Source organism: Bolinopsis microptera, chromosome 11, assembly GCF_026151205.1.
Source record: "Bolinopsis microptera isolate Bmic1 chromosome 11, MBARI_Bmic_1.0, whole genome shotgun sequence".
Lineage (NCBI taxonomy): Eukaryota > Metazoa > Ctenophora > Tentaculata > Lobata > Bolinopsidae > Bolinopsis > Bolinopsis microptera.
In genome coordinates this window covers 14,707,531-14,726,914 of record NC_087082.1, presented here as the reverse complement: position 1 = coordinate 14,726,914, position 19,384 = coordinate 14,707,531, and the positions used below count along the sequence as shown (strand labels likewise).

At 40.8% G+C, this 19,384-nt stretch overlaps 2 protein-coding genes across 2 annotated transcripts in view; one reads left to right on the top strand and one right to left on the bottom strand.

The window, feature by feature from the left end:
- Window positions 1-19,384, bottom strand: part of LOC134823488 (double-strand-break repair protein rad21 homolog A-like) — a 901,854-nt gene that overhangs the window by 120,027 nt on the left and 762,443 nt on the right. The gene's annotated exons all lie outside the window — the stretch shown is intronic.
- The window catches only part of LOC134822817 (uncharacterized), a 157,520-nt gene that overhangs the window by 45,623 nt on the left and 92,513 nt on the right, over window positions 1-19,384 (top strand). Inside the window, 17 exon segments of the mRNA XM_063834083.1 lie at window positions 378-4,396; window positions 4,564-4,736; window positions 4,907-5,063; window positions 5,207-5,401; window positions 5,643-5,791; window positions 6,350-6,429; window positions 7,884-7,895; window positions 7,898-7,996; window positions 8,555-8,955; window positions 8,958-9,912; window positions 10,337-10,405; window positions 10,658-10,870; window positions 11,071-11,238; window positions 12,047-12,148; window positions 12,361-12,486; window positions 12,871-13,173; window positions 13,641-13,946. Coding sequence (XP_063690153.1) covers window positions 378-4,396; window positions 4,564-4,736; window positions 4,907-5,063; window positions 5,207-5,401; window positions 5,643-5,791; window positions 6,350-6,429; window positions 7,884-7,895; window positions 7,898-7,996; window positions 8,555-8,955; window positions 8,958-9,912; window positions 10,337-10,405; window positions 10,658-10,870; window positions 11,071-11,238; window positions 12,047-12,148; window positions 12,361-12,486; window positions 12,871-13,173; window positions 13,641-13,946 — 7,527 coding nt within the window.

Sequence of the window (19,384 nt, the reverse complement as noted above, 5' to 3'; positions counted from 1 at the left end):
TTTAAACTTAATCTAACTCTCGATATCTAACCATCTGTTGGGTTTCGAAAATACAACTCAATACAACTTACTAACTTACAGGGATACGACTTTTATCTTGTGAACTTGTTAACTGTTACCGTGGTAACTGTTACCGTGGTAACTGTTATTACCGTGGTCTTCCCTGTTTATTCCATCAAACAGATTGTAGTCCATAGATACATTATCTGTAGACCGTGTTCTTCTTTTTCCCTCGTTAATTTGTTCTCTCTGTGTTTAATTTGTTCTCTTCGATTATGTATTGTGTATCATTTGGGTTCTAGTATATATTTAATATTTATATAAAATGCCTACTTTGCAAAATGTATACTACCCACTAATTATCACTTCCATTTCAGGGTCAGGATACCAGTATAAAAGTGGATATGGAACTGATGGAGACGCAGCAGGCGGTGCCAACTCCAGCAGCTCAACTACCAAAACCACTTACACGACCAAATCCTCAACTTCAAACACCTCCGACCTGTACGGAGAACCAAAGTACGCTCACGGCCAAACCTCTGCTGCTGACCGTTACGGAGTGGGTATTAGTCTAGACACTGCAGGCGGAAGAACCTCTGCTGCTGACCGATATGGAGTGGGTATTAGTCTAGACACTGCAGGCGGAAGCTCCGCAGGAGGAAGCACGTACGACAGGAAGCGAACAGAGGGATACAGCGCTGGTCCCGGAGGTGTATCGAACATCAAGTCAACAACAGAATACACTACTAATGAGACCACCAAGTCGGCTCCTAGAGAATACTACACTCCTCTGAGCTACTCGCCATCCAAGTACTCTTCTAGTTACAACACTTCCAGTCACACTTCCAGACCTACTGCTCACAGTACCACCTCCACCAGATACGAGACCGAGCCAAGAGACTCTTCTTACACCACTTCCACTTCCAAGTACGAGTCTTCATCCACCAAGCGATCTTCTGACTACAAGCCAGGCTCCTACTCCACCTCTACTTCCTCCTACTCCTCTGATTACAAGCCAAGCACCTACACTCCTTCTACCTCCGACTACAAGCCAAGCTCCTACACTCCTTCTACCACCGACTACAAGCCGAGCTCATACACTCCTTCTACCTCCGACTACAAGCCAAGCTCATACAGTCCCAGTAGCACTGACTACAAGCCAAGCACCTACACTCCTTCTACCTCCGACTACAAGCCAAGCTCCTACACTCCTCCTACCACCGACTACAAGCCAAGCTCATACAGTCCCAGTAGCACTGACTACAAGCCAAGCACCTACACTCCTTCTACCTCCGACTACAAGCCAAGCGAGTACAGTCCCAGTAACACTGACTACAAGCCAAGCGAGTATAGTCCCAGTAGCACTGACCGAAGCAGGGCCCCAGGTGACGATACTCCTGCTGGAGATAAACCTACCACCGGAGACTCTGCTCCACGAAAATCTGGATCTGCTCCACGATCTGCTCCTTCAGGAGATCTGTCTGAGCCAATCACTATGGATGGAGAAGATCTTCCTGACGAAGACCTTGGTGATTTTTCAGTAGAGGAGGACAACAAGAAACCCGTCGAGAAAGGTGTCCAGCAGCCAAAATCTACCGATCTCAGTGGCGAAGATGTTCCCATGGATGATGAATCAGGAGATATTCCTTCCGTCGGTGAGGACGTCAAGAAACCTGCTCATGAAGCAGCACCTGGTCTTACTCTTGAAGGAGAAGACGTTCCTGTTGAAGAAAATGGATTACCATCTGTAGAAATGGACCAGAAAAAGCCTGTTGAGAAATCTGTCAAACCTGGAGACGGTCTCGAATCAGCTGATCTCCCATCTGAAGATATTCCAATGGATGACATGTCCGGAATCCCAAGTATTGATATGGATGAGAAGGCCCCAGTCAAGAATGCCGCACCTGTAGCTGCTGCTCCAGCCGACAAACCATCTGTTCTTGATTCAGAGGACTTGCCCATGGAGGAAGTCCCTATGGATGACGACTCTGGATTACCTTCCATTGATGCCGACAAGAAGAAACAAGTTAAGGATGCCGCACCTGTAGCTGGTAAGCCAAAGGATTCTGCTCCAGCTGACAAACCATCCGTTCTTGAATCGGAGGACTTGCCCATGGAGGAAGTCCCTATGGATGATGGTTCTGGATTACCTTCCATTGATGCTGACAAGAAGAAACAAGTTAAGGATGCCGCACCTGTCGAAACCAAGCCAGCTGAGGAAGTCAAGTCTAAAGTAGACCCCAAAAAGGCTGCTCAAGATGCTAGAGACGCCAAAAAGAAGGCTGATGAAGAAGCCAAGGCCGCAAAGAAAGCTGCACAAGAAAAGAAAATAGCTGATGCCAAGAAAAAGATGGAAGAAAAGAAAGCCGCAGCAGCAGAGAAAAAGAAGGCCGATGAAGAAGCCAAGAAGAAAGCTGACGCAGATGCTAAAAAGAAGGTTGAAGAAGACGCTAAAAAGAAGGTTGAAGAAGACGCTAAAAATAAGACTGAAGAAGATGCCAAGAAGAAGGCCGTAGAAGATGCTAAGAAGAAGCCTGAGGAGAAGAAGCCTGAGGAGAAGAAACCTGAGGAGAAGAAACCTGAGGAGAAGAAACCTGAGGAGAAGAAACCTGAGGAGAAGAAACCCGAGGAGAAGAAACCCGAGGAGAAGAAACCTGAGGAGAAGAAACCTGAGGAGAAGAAACCTGAGGAGAAGAAACCTGAGGAGAAGAAACCTACTGGATTGACTGGAAAAGAAAAACTTCTGTCTGATCTTCCTGAAGAAACCATGCAGGCTATCTTGCGTTGTATTGAGGGAGGAGAGATGGACTTCCCTGGTCTGGATTTGGATATATCCGTAACTGAAGCTATCAAGAGGAACGTTGCTAAAGTTAACCTTGATGAGGAACAGAACATCATCATTAACTTCTTTAACAGCCCATCTGCCAAACAACCCACATCGTTGAAACTTAACATTAAGGGCGAGAAGGTCAAAGCTGAAGTAACCAACCCTCGTGACGGTCGAGTGAAGCTTGACAAGATTGAGGTTGATGAAAACAAAAAGCCATCCAAAATTCACGTTGCGTTTACTCCACAGGGCAAGCGTTCACCTCTGAACTTTGTCTTCGACATTAAAGATGGTGTCATGAGCATGAGTAAGTCTGATCTTGATCCTAACAATGTTTACCTCTATCTTACTGATGCTGATCCTATCCGCAAGAAGCTTAACCCCAAGGAAAAGAGAGCAAAAGAAGCTATCATTTCGATTAATCTCCAGGACGGTAAGACCCATGAAGTTAAACTGAAGTACGGAAAAGGAGACTGCCTCGCTGAAGTGCTCAACGGTACCTCCGACTGCAAAGTCACCAAGGTACTCAAAGACAAGAAGGGAGATCCCGAGCTAGTCACCATTGCCGTAACCCCTAAGGGATGTGACAAACCTATGTATCTCACCTTCAAAATCGGAGATGGTGTTATTGACCTTGTAAACATTGAGTACGGTGGCCAACCTATGCCCCTTAAGAGAGGCAAGGATGGTTCTCTTCAACTCACTATTCCCGGATTGACTCCTGAAAGAATAGTCGAACTCAACATGAAACTCGGACCCAAAGATACTGATACCTCTAAAGTCACTCTTAACTTCCCTGACGGCAAGACCTGTACTGCTACATCTGATGACAAGTCAACTGTAACCCTTGTGGACTTCAAATATGACGACAAAGGCACACCCTTATCTGCTGTCATTGATGTGACCCCCAAAGGAAAGGACAAGCCCATGAAATTTACTGTAGCCTTCAAGGAAGGTGTACCAACAGTCACCATGGTACCCGGCGAGGAACCAGAAGACGAGGGACAAGAGCTCTTAGTCAGGTTCAAGCTGTCTCCTGATGACAAGGAACCTTGTGAAGTCAAGATGGTCATCAAGGACGGCAAACTCACTGCCACCGGCGACAAGAAGGCAGATGTCAAGGTTGTCAGCTCCAAATTCGACGGAAACGGTGAACCAACCGAGATCAAGCTTGAGCTTACCCCCAAGGGAGGAAAACCTTCTCTGTTCTTCACCTGCTCTATCAAGGATGGCGACCTCAGTGTTAGCCAGGATGCCCCAGCTAAACCAACAGCCGCTGCTCCAACTGAACCTGCAGAACCCACCGAGCAGGAACTTGTGGTTAGGTTCAAACTGGACCCTGCCAAGGACCCGTGTGTTGTGAAGATCGGTATTCTCGGTGATGAATGCGCCGCTATCGGTGATAAGCAGGCTACAGCTGATGTTGTTGACTTTAAGTGCTCACCAACCGGAGACCCAGAGTACATCAGACTCAGACTGGATCCTTCCGATGGATCTGAGGGTATATTCTTTGTCCTTCGATTCATTGATGGAAAACTCTCTGTCGAACAAGAAGACTTACCAGCTGATGTAAGTTTAAATCACAAAATTTTGTTGTTCTTGTTTAGCAAGCTTTTAAAAAAAAGTTGCATAATCAAAGTTTTCCTGAATCATTTATTCATTGACCCATCTATTAGATCTTGCAATACGAAACTATTCACGATATTTGTACGATTAGTGACAAGTTGTATTTGCAGGCTGACCTTGGAAACATGGGACTGCAACACTCGTCCGCCGAGCAGAGCATGGTAGTCAGGTTCAAGCTGTCCCCTGAGGACCCCAACCCTTGTGAGGTTGTTCTGAGGATGACTCCCGAGAACTGTACTGCTTCCTCTGACGGCAAGGCTAATGTCAGTGTCATGGAATACGTGTAAGTATTGTCCCAGATCCCATCATCCGCGTATGATCACCCGCGGATCTTGTATAGGACCAATTCGTGAATTATTTATAGATTTGGTATCAAATCTGTGTAAATTTAAAGTGGCTCTGAGCATTGATTTGATAACAGTAGTACACTATAACATGCTGACATCTGTCCAGGTGCAACAACGACGGAGATCCTGAACTGATCAAGCTTCAACTGACTCCTCAAGGCTCCACAGAGTCTCTCTACTTCATCCTGAGATTTGTTGACGGTCAAGTTAACGTGGAAAGTGTGGATGCTCCTGCTGATGCTAGGAAGAAGCTTAACGCTAAGGTGGGTAGATAGGGGACCTTATATTTGGAAGATAGACAACCTTATCAAATAGCGTTACCTTTTAACTTTTTAAGTGAGTCATGCTCAATCTATCATAAGGCATACTTATAATTTTATTTTCTAATCGGGACGTAATATTTCAGGACTACCCCGCCAAGTTACTGTCCCTGAAGATGCTCCTGAAGGAATCTGACAAGGTTCCAGTAGAGCTGAACCTCAAGTGCCAGGGACCTCTGGTTTCTGCTGCTGAACCTACTGAGGTGTACAGAGTTCTCAGCACTGAACCCAACAAGGAATCCGGCATTGCTGAGGTCATCAACGTGCAGATCACACATCCTGTAAGTTTTTATTAATTTTCTTGAACTTATAAACTTTATTGATCCTGTAAGTTTTTATAAGCTTATAAAAACTTACAGGTAATACATAATTCAAATCTCCCTGAAGTATTATAGATATTAGACCTAATGATATTTATTCTTACAATTTAAAACCGTTAGATCGTCACATTCCGTCTCTTTTTCCGTGTTTATTAAGCTATTCCCGTTATAACTCTGAACGTTGAATCCTGTTAATCTGCAGAAGACCGCCGAGGTGTACTTGCTGAGGATGAAGATGATTGACGATCAAGTGACTATCGAAGGAGTCGAGATGTTCGATCTTGACAAGATAGATCAATACCTCAAGATCTGCTTCCCTAACAACCCTAGCAAGATTAGGGAAGTCAAGAAGTAAGTTATTTATTAACTGATTTGTCCTACAAATCACATGAATACAATGGGCATTGTAATGGATATTCATATACTCCGCTACGCGTGGCTGCACGTGAGACAGCCAGACGCGAGCCCAGCTCGTGTTTAACGTATCACTTAATCACATTTTATGGCAGCCTCATGGTATACATTGTAAACGAAACATGTCTTATGGCGACTCTAGCGTGTATAACCCTGCTTATATGAGATTAATATCTTTACCAGCTGGCGTGGCCTGTGTCTTTGTACTGGTTCAGGCTAAACATAGAGAGAAGACATCCTTTTAATTGTTGTTTTACTAATTTGTATTTGTTGTTCATGCTCAATTCCATATTCCAGAATGATAGATTATTTAAGTATTCGTTACCCGCTAAACTACTTACTTTCTGTTCGTTTTTCAAGCAAGTGCTCGACTGCTCAGCAGATGTGACAGTTATAAATCAGAATTGCTATTGTAGCTCGGCAGCTTTATTATCAGTACTGTGTTGAGCTATTTGAAGAGCTATTGATTTCATTATTACTCTTTTTCTAACTTAGGGAGCTCGCTAAGACTGACAAGAAGGACGTTCTGAAGGTTGTGTTGCAACATGGTGCCCGTGGAACAGTCGTTACTACCGGTTCGTACAAACTTCACTCTCATAATGGAGAATTGACAACCCTTGTTAGTCTCAATTTCATCGTGGTTCCGATCTCATTTTTACTGCTGATTTAATTTGAAAGTGTAGACGACGTAATACAAAAAAGATAATAATCTTATCGCTAACACAATCTTCAGCTATCTTTAGTTTGTTCAATTGGAGCAAAGAACCTTTCACGCAGGCAGCTTGTAGTCTGTGTCTATAACTGTGTAGTATAATTAATAACATTTGGTCAGGGTATCCAGTAACTACCTTTAGCAGGTTTATAGGTAATTAAACCTCCGACTCTTATTTTGGGTCATGGGTAAAACAAAGAAAGCTTCTTGAACTGAAAAAGTTTCTACGGGTCCTTTTTTAAAGGGGAGAATGACACATCAGATTTCAGGGAAACATTCTATTAGAGTATTAAGTATAATTAATGAAATTTTCGACCGTCGAAGCGAATTTTCTATAATTGGATAATTAATCTATTTTCAGTTCCTCTAGTTAATGTACAGAAATCATCATTTGTTGAGAAAAGTAAGATAAGTTACAGCTATGGCATGTGCAATAAATACTTAAACTTGCACCAGTTCCATTGAATAACAGAAAGATCTGGTAGTAATTACTTAAACTTGGATTAGTCCCATTCATCAAGAAGAAAGTTCAAGTATACTTAAACTTGCACTACCATTCAATTAAAAGAAAGTTCTGGTAGCTTCTTCACTTAGTAGAACGACAAATTCTAGAACCAAATATACGGGTAAAATAACAGCATGTATTAATATAAGAGCATGTAGTAGCGTTTCACACCCCAGTTCCATGGCCGGATATTATGCCAAATTATTAGACGGAGATCGTCTACTGATATTTCTCCGGATATTTCTCCGGTTTGCAGTTCCACGACCGGAGACCATCTACGGTAATTTTGTTGATTCTGTATGAATTAATCTCCGAGAAATTCCCGGAGAGCTTCATCTCCGTCTAATACAGTAGACAGAGCCGGAGAATCATCTCCGGAGATGATCTACGGGAAATGGACCTCCGTCTAATAATTTGGCATAATATCCGGCCATGGAACTGGGGTGTAACACTACACTGCTACACCTGAATCACAGTACTGAGTACAAACTTCACCTCCTTGTTCATCTAACGTTTGAGAGCGCATTCTATTGAGCTCAATTTTGGAGAAGGAATTCTTAACATTCTGATACCATTTAATGCATTAGAATCGAGAGGATGCACTACATGTGCTACTATAACTGCACATTCTACTAGTGTTTTACAACATTCTAATCCAATAAGCACAGCATATGTATTGGAGACGTAGCTGTTCAACACTATCAAGCGCGTATTAACTTCTTATACAGAATATTCAGTCATCAGTGGTTATGAAGCAAAGTTTGGTGGTTTCCAGTTAGTAGATATATTAGATTATCTAATGTAAATCTCAGGTAACGTGACTTGTGACATCGGTCCAATGAAAGAGATCTGAGAAAGATCAACGTTGCTTCTTCCTTCGAAGAACCCGAGGGTTACACCTTGGATGATGAACTCACCCTAGAAGGTACGTGCTGTAGTAAATAGGAGTAGTAAAAGCAAGATGGGTTTTCCTCATCAGAAGGAGGGATTTAATGATACAAATGGTTAGGTAGCGGGTTCAATCTTTTTCAATGTTGTTGGGCTTCTTGTGTGATAACATTAATTGGCACGAATTATCCAATGCATTCCAGGTTTCTCTGATCTCTAAAACCATAATTTTATACCCATTGTAAGGTCGGCTCTACTTCTTAAGAATTTATAGGCCCTAGTTGGTAATGTTTAGATTGTTAATGTGCTTAAGATGAGCTCTGATGGTATCACATGAATTACAACGTGAGACCAAATTCGTTTATAAGCGTAGAAAATGAATCTGAGAATTGATTACGCTGCTACAAATGTTCGCACCAGTGTACTTAGTGGCTGTTGAATTGTTTACTTCATTTTTAGCTTATTTGAGTTACTCAACTTACGAATTTGTTGCTTTGTATTCGCATCATTTTGTATCACAATTTTAGAACGAGCGCCGTAAATGTAAATAGTGATGTTTATTGTTTCGACCTATTGATTATGGATGTTCCTTCAGTTCCTCAGGAAGATAAGAAACCTGTTGAAGCTGGTGCTCCTAAGGCTGCTCCTAAGGCTGCTCCTAAGGATAGTGCTCCAGCACCTGAAGCTAAGCCAGAAGAAGCTCCTAAAGCTGAAGAGAAACCTAAGCCCGAGGAGAAAAAGGCTCCATCAAAACCTAAAAAGCCTTGGGAGAAAACTGCTGACGAGAAGAAAGAGGAGAAGAAGGAACCTGCATGGAAGAAGAAGAAGCCAGAAGAAAAACCAGCTGAAGAAAAACCGAAGAGGAACCTGCATGGAAGAAGAAGAAAGAGCCAAAGAAAGCAGAAGAGCCCATACCTGAACCCAAAAAGGAAGAGCCAGCTGCACCTAAACCTGCAGAGCCAAAGGCTGCACCAAAATCTGCTGCTCAGCCAGAGCTCTTAGCATCAGAAGATTTGCCAGAAGAACCTGAAGACTCTCTCCCTACTGCTGAAGAGGATAGAAAGGAAGCTGTCCAGAAAGCTCCAGGAGCAGATAAGAAACCTGCTTCACTGGCCCCTGAGCCTGCTAAGCTTGTACAGCCGGAGCTCTTAGAATCGGAAGATTTACCAGAAGAACCTGAAGACTCTCTCCCTACTGCTGAAGAGGATAGAAAGGAAGCTGTGCAGAAAGCTCCTGTAGCTGTTGATAAGAAGCCTGTTGCTCCTAAGGACGCTCCTAAGGATAGCGCTCCCAAAGCTGAAGATAAGCCTAAACCAGAAGAGAAAAAGGCTCCATCAAAACCCAAAAAACCTTGGGAGAAAACTGCTGACGAGAAGAAGAAGCCAGAAGAAAAACCAGCTGAAGAAAAACCAAAGGAACCTGCATGGAAGAAGAAGAAAGAGCCAAAGAAAGCAGAAGAGCCCATACCTGAACCCAAAAAGGAAGAGCCAGCTGCACCTAAACCTGCAGAGCCAAAGGCTGCACCAAAATCTGCTGCTCAGCCAGAACTCTTAGAATCTGAAGATTTACCAGAAGAACCTGAAGACTCTCTCCCTACTGCTGAAGAGGATAGAAAGGAAGCTGTGCAGAAAGCTCCTGTAGCTGTTGATAAGAAGCCTGTTGCCCCTAAGGACGCTCCTAAAGACGCCCCTAAGGATGCCCCAAAAGAGGATAAGCCAGAAGAAATCGACCTTGAAGAATTCTCCATGGAAGACCTTGTGATAGATCTGGAAGCTGATGATCTCCAATTGGAAACAGCACCAGAATTAGAAGCCCCTCCATCAACTTTGCAGCCTCTGAACAGCAAGCCTGAAGAGAAAAAGCCTGCTGAGAAAAAGCCTGCCGAAGAACCTGTCTCTAAGAAACCACAAGAAAAACCCGAAGCAAAGCCTGAGGCTCCCAAACAGACTGAAGGTTAAAAGCAATTGTATGGCTTCGTCTCAACATCATATAATGTCCTTTGCTTTGGAACCCCTTGATCTTATCAAAATATTGAGAAATTTCTGCATGCTCAAAATTCTGTTGTCATAACTAATAACTATATTATGATGTTTTGACGACCTCTGATTTATTTGTTGCCGAATATTCGTTGCTTGATGCTTTTTCTAGTCAAAAACTCGCTGTCTTAAAGTTCTGTGTAGCATGATGCATGTGGGTGTTAGCACAAGAATTGGGTATACTTGTACAGTCATGATAAAATAATTAATCGCGAAATCAACTCGTGCTTCATTTATATTCGTGATTAAAGTTTTCAGTACTTTTGCATGCCTAATTTACGTGTGTTTCAATAACGATTCACAAAATTATCACAAAATTACTTAAACCCGCTCCCCACCAGACTCTAAGCCAGAAAGTGGTGTACTTTTACCAGAAGGTGTTGATCAAGACGCTCTTACAAAGGCACCAGGTGTGTTTCTGTTATTTTACTGCATTGCAAGTTTAAAAGCATTACCAATTCTTCGTTTCTCTTCTGAATCCGTTATAATATATTTCTGCAAGATAAGCATATGTTAAGCAAAATATTTTGAATACTTGAATACAAAAAAATGATAATGCATTTATACGCATAATGCAGCCGAAACGTTGTACACTATCAACGATGCATTGCCGAATTATTGGAATGAAAACATCTATGTTATAGCATTTATTTGTTTATTAGATGGGTCCTACCACCTCATCATGTCTGAAGTACAATGGACTACCATGCAATCAAACCAAGCCCTGAGCGGTATGAATGTGAAGGCCACCAAAGGCCCCGATGGAAGGTTCACCATAGTGATGGACAGGACCCAGTGGCAGCAGATGCAGATAAACATGAAGATGGTGTATACCCAGACCATTATGCAGCAGATTAATGTCCAGGCTCAGCCAGGTACCTTCTTCAAAAGGAAATTTTCAGTTTTTGGCAGTGTTCCAAGTGGTTTTGGTATAGTTTGACGAATACCCTGATGGATGAAAGTTGTTTTTATGCAAATTGAATGATATATTAGCTCAACTTTTTACTTATTGTATTTGCATCCTAAATGTTTTAACAGCACTTTAAATATATTACTAAAGCATGCCACCTGCAAGGCGGTGGGTATATACTAATAACGAAGCCTAATGAGTACGATATCCTGAACACTATTGGAGCATTTAGAGGCCTCAACGTGTCGCACGATATCGGCACTGGAGGCAATTACCATATCAAGCTGACCAGTGCTGAATGGAGCACCTTCCAAGTTAACCTTGGAGCTACAGGTACTGTACACCAACATTTCCAACAGGGGATCTTTCAAGATTTTGGAATTATTATTATTTGATATTTAACAAATCATGGATATATAAAAAGCATTTTATATATTTTAAATTGCAATTAAATGTTGAGCATAGTAGCATCACTAGCAGAGAAGCATTTCAGTATTATTGTCGAGCTTGATATTTTATTCTAACATCCTATACTTTATACTATAGATATAGACATTTCACATTCCCTAGTTTCCCAGACAGTCCACCTCACACCGTAAACATCAACCTGTACCAACTTAAGTTCATTTATATCACCTGTCAACTCAGAAAACTTAAGTTCATTTTTACTTAAGTCACCTGTATTAGTTATCTAGTTCCCGGACACCTTTCAATAGAGTTTTAAAACAGCAACCAATCAAGGAGTTGCAATATTCCTTGCCCTATCACAGCCCTTCCAAGTCACATATTCCACCTTTAATGGCGGACTGAACCCTACCACTTCCGGTAGGAATACCGTCCACAAATAATTTCCCCCACTGAGAAGCTGTCTAAATGTAAGGGGGAAGCTGTTTAAAAAAATTTGAGACTGTTAAGTGTTAACACGCTCATTATTTTATTAGACTGTTTTATTCAGAGAGTTGTAAAATTGCCAAATAGATTTTGTAGACCCGCATTGTAACTAAGGAATAGCGTACAAAATACCACAGACCAGTAAATAAAACTGCTAGAGAACTGAGCACATTTCATTTCATATCTAAAAAGATTATTCATATGCACAATGCACATATTTATCCTTTGTTAAATAAACATGTCCTCACAGGAGATGGAGCATACAGTCTGAAGCTGACTCCAGCTCAATTCGAGCAGTTCAAGACTGCCGGATTCTTCAACGGACTCAAACTTCAACCTACAACCGAGCCTAGTAAGTTTGATGTGGAGCTTTGAAGCTTCTAGGGGGAAGGGTGGTTGTCACAATTGTAGTGTCTTAAAGTCTTGTAGTGTTTTAAAGTTTATTTAGGACTCCTTTGCAAGGGGATACTTCGGAGAAGAAACAAAGAAAAGTATCTAACAGTAAAAAACTACTTTGACTTAGGGTTGTACCCCAATATTTTGCTAATCCTTCTCCTTCTACAGACGGTGATTACGTGATCAACATGAGCCCGGAGGAGTACAAGATCTTCCAGGATAACCAAAATAAACCACAGGCTGCCCCCGAGGAGCCCGCTGACGATTCTTCTATTAGTGTCACTCAGGACCCAAGTAAGTGTGGGACACTATTTAGGGCACACTTTTTAGGGCACACTTTTTAGGGTGTGCTATTTAGGGTGTGCTATTTAGGGCACACTTTTTAGGGCACACTTTTTAGGGTGTGCTATTTAGGGTGTGCTATTTAGGGCACACTAGGGTGTGCTGTGCTGGGTTTTTGATTCGGGTGATTTTGGAACAAATAGTTCAGTATGTATTCGTGATGCAGCACTTTAAGGTACGGTAAACAGTTTTTTTTGCGGTTGTAACGTAAAATATAATTAGTAATTACGAGTAAGTGATTCAGAATTCTTACGCTTCTGATTAGAAGGTGAGAAAAATATCTGCAGTAATAATTTACCATTTTGTATTTTGTATCTAAGTTTGTTTTCGTCTAAGGTGGTAAGTTTGTCCTGAAAATCCCTGCTCCAATGTGGAAGATCATCCAACAAAACAAAGGATTTGATGGAATCAAGCCAACACCCAACCCTAAATCGAATCCTGATGGCAGTCGCACCGTGAAGCTCTCCCCTAAACAGTGGCAGATCTTCCAAAACAACCAGAAGAAAGCACCAATTCCTGTTCCAGCAGAACCTGAAACTGGAAAGCCAGCTGATAAGCCAGCTGATAAACCAGCTGATAAACCAGCTGATAAGCCAGCAGATAAGCCTACTGATGAGATCTCTGTAACTAAAGACCCCAGTACGTTTTAACGTTTACAAGCAGATCTCTCAGCACCAGCTTCTCTTCGTTTTTAATCAAAAACTCTTCAAATTGTCATCTCTTCAAATTGTCATCTCTTCAAATTGTCATCATGCAGCAATATTTATTATCAATTCTGAGCCAGATTCTGGCTAAAATTTTTCCTGTTTCCAACTTACAATCATCAATTTGATATACTTTGAGCACTATATTACATCCTCTTCAGAACTTCCGTCATCCATATTTTGACCTATTACTCGTTAATGTTGCAATCTATAAACTGAAACCCTTTAAAGCTTTAAGAACTTTATTACGTAGCGTTGATATCTACGTTTACTTCGCGTTGGGTGACAACTTTAAGTTGTCACCATTTGAATTTTGCATGACTACATAATATAATTAACTTGTCCTTAGTTTTACATAACATTATACGCCATTAATATTATTTAATTTACTGTGTTCTCAAGGTGGTAAATTCGTCCTACAAATCCCTGCTCCATTGTGGAAGATCATCCAACAAAACAAAGGATTTGACGGAATCAAACCAACACCCAACCCTAAATCGAACCCCGATGGTAGTCGCACCGTGAAGCTCTCTCCTAAACAGTGGCAGATCTTCCAAGACAACCAGAAGAAGGCACCAATTCCAGTTCCAGCAGAACCTGAAACTGGAAAGCCAGCTGATAAACCAGCAGATAAGCCAGCAGATAAGCCTGCAGATAAGCCAGCAGATAAGCCAGCTGATGACACCATATCCGTCACTCAAGATCCCAGTATGTTTAAGTTGCTGCCACCTTAACTATCTCTTCCTAATATATAATCTATGTGTTTCGTGTGATTTTTCAACCATCAGAAATAAATTTCCAAATTACAACCTTAAACAATTTAGAAAAGCACAAACTTAATTAGATTACTGCAACTGTAAAAGTGAGAAGAGGTAAATCTCCAGTGCAGTTATTGAAGAACAGTTATTAATTTCAAAGCACATGATTCCTTTCAATATAAAGCATTATCAGTAATTATCGATTAAAAGCACTTATGACGATTAATTTAGATTAAGAGTATACAAAAATTGTTAAACACGGAACTAACTGTTCCAAAATTTCACCACCATCATTTCACGAGTTGTATCTTCATCCCAATGTTATACTTTTCAAGGTGGAGAATATGTTCTGCATATACCAGCTCCTATGATGAAGATCCTCAAAATAAACAAAAGGTTCGAGGGAATCAACCCAACTCCAAACCCAAAGCCTAATCCTGATGACAGCTACACGGTGAAACTCACCACCACTCAATGGACGGTGTTCCAAGAGAACATGAAAAAGCCCGCCAATCTAGCTCCTCTTGAGCGACCTAACACCGGAAGGGCCCCGGCCAATCAACCTAAAGATAACATCTCCGTTCAGAGAGAACCCAGTACGTTTACTGGATATCTGCCATCTGCTTCTTCTTCTCAGCATTTTTTAGTTTATCCTTCGTTTCCTCTCATTTTTTCCTTAAGTCCAGTCATGGATTTTCCTTTAAAAGAAGAAGTTCATCTTGATAACACCATAACAACGAACTTAGGCTGACCTTGGTTTTTTTCTATCATTAAAACTTTGAACCGTCTTAGTGCAGCCTCTCTTTTAGGAACGTCTGTTTTCTCAATGAACAACGTCATGACTGCGAATCAAAATTGTCCCACTAAAATGAAATTATTGTCGACACCAATTGTTTATATTTTAAGGTGGAAAATACTGCCTGCAAATTCCTGTCTCCTTGATGAAGATCCTGCAGATCAACAGCAGGTTTGACGGCATGAGACCGACTCCCAAGCCAGAGGAGAACCCTGACGGCAGCTTCACTGTTAGACTTACTAGCACTCAGTGGCAACAGTTCCAGGACAATGTAAAGAAACCTGCTAATTTGCCTCTGGAAGTACTCATACCTGAGAAGGCTCCTGAGAAACCTGCTGAGAAACCTGCTGAGAAACAGGAACCTGAAAAACCGGAGGAGAAACCTGTAGACGAAATTACCGTAACAAAAGAGCCCAGTACGTCTTAACGGATGTTAACATTTTTTTTTCCGGCAGCCCACTTAGTGAATGAACTCCTTCTAGTTACTTTTTCACCAGCTACTTTCATCTATAGTTCGATTGAATCCTTTTAGGATTTTATTCCAACTTTCAGCTAATATTTTCATCTTGGTCCTGTCAGGAATGAACTAACAGCTTCACTTTAAAAAGAGGCTGTTTGCTTTAATAATACATAAAGTAACCTATTTTATTCTTCTTTCAGGTCATCCCTCAGTTTCTTTTAGCAACCTTTAATCTTTCCAGCTGTTTTTCTAACAATATTAAAGCACAGAACTTATACATTTATTTCATTCTGGTTTGGTGAAACGGAATGGGGAGGGGCCGGGGGGGGGGGGGGGGGGGGGGGGCTGCTTTTTTCATGTCCTTGGTAGTGATTATGAAACCAATACGCGAAATGGTTGTAATGTAAACTGCATCCAAAATTATCTTTTTTACGTTGCACTAAATTTGTAAGTCATTTTAAATCAATTTATATGAAGCAGTTTGCATCTTCAAACTGCTGCGGAGGAGAAACCTGTAGACCAAATTACCGTTAAAAAAAGCCCAGTACGTTTTAGTTGCAGTGAAATCTTTCCATCCCAAAGTAGATTTGCATTCAGAATGATAATTCAAGCGTTTTTCTCACTTGTAATGATATTTTCCGAACAAAAATTGTTCACCTTATAATATACTGTTTACACTTCCAGCTGTTTAATTTCCATTACAATTATTTCACCGTGAATCACTTTGAATGAAGCATTTTGCATCTTCGAATCTAATTTTTCACTGATCCCACAATTTTTGAGCATTTATTATTCCCATTTCTATTCTTATATTGAAAACAGTTTTGCTTTAAGTTTGTGCAGCATATTGATGGTTTAATTCGATAACAACATGATCAGTAAACTCTAGAAATGCATCATACTTACGTATTTGTTATCACTCAAGGTGGTAAGACTGTTCTACAAATACCTGCTCCATTAATGAAGATTCTGGAACAAAACAAGAGATTTGAGGGAATCAGACCAACTCCAAACCCCAAACCAAATCCTGATGGCAGCTACACTGTGAAACTGACCACAACTCAGTTCAAGGTGTTCGAGGAGAACCAGAAGAAGCCTGCAATTCCTGTTCCAGCAGAACCTGCAAAACCTGCTTCTGGAAAGGAACCTGAACCTGAGAAACTTTCTCCCGGACAGGAACCTAAAAAACCTGAAGAGAAACCGGAGGAGAAACCTGAATTGAAACCGGAGGAGAAACCTGTAGACCAAATTACCGTAACAAAAGAGCCCAGTACGTTTTAGCTGCAGTGAAAACTTTCCATCCTAGATTTGCATCCAGAATGATAATTTAAGCGTTTTACTCACTTGCAATGATATTTTCCGAACAAAAATTAACACGTCTTTATAATATGCTGTTTACACTTTGAGCTGTTTAATATCCATTACGATTAGTTCATTGTAAGTCAATGGAGCAGTCTGCATCTTCAAATCTCATGTTTCACTGATCCCACACTTTTTGAGCATTTATTATACCCATCTACCTTAGTACAGAATATTTGTACGTCACGAGTTTTGTACGGATATTTTTTATACGGCATTAATTTTATACGATTGCATCAATCTCCCAAAGAACAGAAAAAAATCCGTTTAGTGACTAGAAAATAGAAATATAGAAATTAATCAATCAGTGTAAGACGAGAAAACGGATCCACTAAGCCATTAGTGTCCATTATGTTCTGTGCGTCTCTTAATGATCTTACTGCTTTCCAAATTCCTGCAGCTTTCCACCCTTGCAGAATGTTTTGTTTGCCTTCTGGTCCCTGAAAGTAAGCAAACGCTTTCGTGATAGTCTTTGCGTGCAAATTTCGTAGAATAGGCTTTCCTGTGTTAACTTTAATGTCATCTATTCGCGGAGAAATCTGAAGACATCTAGTAATCTCAGCACTGATATATTCTGCACTGTCATCTTGCTCGATTCGTTTCAATGTACGGTTTACCGTCAGATCAAGAGGAGAAAGCAAATGGGTGAGGTTCTTAGGTACATCACTAGCAACTATATTCAATGATGGCAATAGGTTCTGTACATTAGATGCAGTATGACCACGGAAATCATCCCATATTAAGAGTGCCTTTTGATTTTCTGGGAGTCCTAGTTTCTTGATAACTTGATCAACATACGGCTTGAAAACGACACAAAATTTATAACCCATAAATTTTATACGACATAAATTTTATACGAAAAATCGAAATTCGTATAAATATTGTGATGTATAAATATTGTGTACTAAGGTATATTAAAAACAATTTTGTTTTAACTTTGTGTAGCATATTGATGGTTGGATGTGATAACATGATCAGTAAACTCGAGAAATGCATCATACTTACGTATTTGTTATCACTCAAGGTGGTAAGACTGTTCTACAAATACCTGCTCCATTAATGAAGATTCTGGAACAAAACAAGAGATTTGAGGGAATCAGACCAACTCCAAACCCCAAACCAAATCCTGATGGCAGCTACACTGTGAAGCTGACCACAACTCAGTTCAAAGTGTTCGAGGAGAACCAGAAGAAACCTGCAATTCCTGTTCCTGCAGAACCTGCAAAACCTTCTCCTGGAAAGGAACCTGAACCTGAGAAACTTTCTCCCGGACAGGAACCTAAAAAACCTGAAGAGAAACCGGAGGAGAAACTTGAATTGACACCGGAGGAGAAACCTGTAGACCAAATTACCGTAACAAAAGAGCCCAGTACGTTTTAGTCGCAGTGAAAATTCTCAATCCCAAATTATATTTGCATCCAGAATGATAATTTTACCGTTTTACCCACTTGCCATAGTATTTTCCTAACAAAAATATCACTTTGAGCTTTTCAATTTCCATTACAACTATTTCATCCTGAATCACTTTGAATGGAGCAGTCTGCATCTTCGGATCTCATTTTTCACTGATCCCACGCTTTTTGAGCATTTATTATTCCCATTTCTATTCTTATATTGAAAACAATTTTGTTTTAACTTTGTGCAGCATATTGATGGTTGGATGTGATAACATCATGAGTAAACTCGAGAAATGCATCATACTTACGTATTTGTTATCACTCAAGGTGGTAAGACTGTTCTACAAATACCTGCTCCATTAATGAAGATTCTGGAACAAAACAAGAGATTTGAGGGAATCAGACCTACCCCGAATCCCAAACCAAATCCTGATGGTAGCTACACTGTGAAACTGACTACAACTCAGTTCAAGGTGTTCGAGGAGAACCAGAAGAAACCCTGCAATTCCTGTTCCTGCAGAACCTGCAAAACCTGCTTCTGGAAAGGAACCTGAACCTGAGAAACTTTCTCCCGGACAGGAACCTAAAAAACCTGAAGAGAAACCGGAGGAGAAACCTGTAGACCAAATTACTGTAACAAAAGAGCCCAGTACGTTTTAGCTGAAGTGAAAACTTTCCATCCTAGATTTGCATCCAGAATGATAATTTAAGCGTTTTACTCACTTGCAATGATATTTTCCGAACAAAAATTAACACGTCTTTATAATATGCTGTTTACACTTTGAGCTGTTAAATATCCATTACGATTAGTTCATTGTAAGTCAATGGAGCAGTCTGCATCTTCGAATCTCATGTTTCACTGATCCCACCCTTTTTGAGCATTTATTGTCCCCATGTCTATTCTTATATTAAAAACAATTTTGCTTTAACTTTGTGCAGCATATTGATGGTTGGATGTGATAACATCATGAGTAAACTCGAGAATTACATCATACTTACGTATTTGTTATCACTCAAGGTGGTAAGACTGTTCTACAAATACCTGCTCCATTAATGAAGATTCTGGAACAAAACAAGAGATTTGAGGGAATCAGGCCAACTCCAAACCCTAAACCCAATCCTGATGGCAGCTACACTGTGAAACTGACTACAACTCAGTTCAAGGTGTTCGAGGAGAACCAGAAGAAACCCCCAATTCCTGTTCCAGCAGAACCTGCAAAACCTTCTCCTGGAAAGGAACCTGAACCTGATAAACTTTCTCCCGGACAGGAACCTAAAAAACCCGAAGAGAAACCGGAGGAGAAACCTGTAGACCAAATTACCGTAACAAAAGAGCCCAGTACGTTTTAGTTGCAATGATAACATTCTATCCTAAA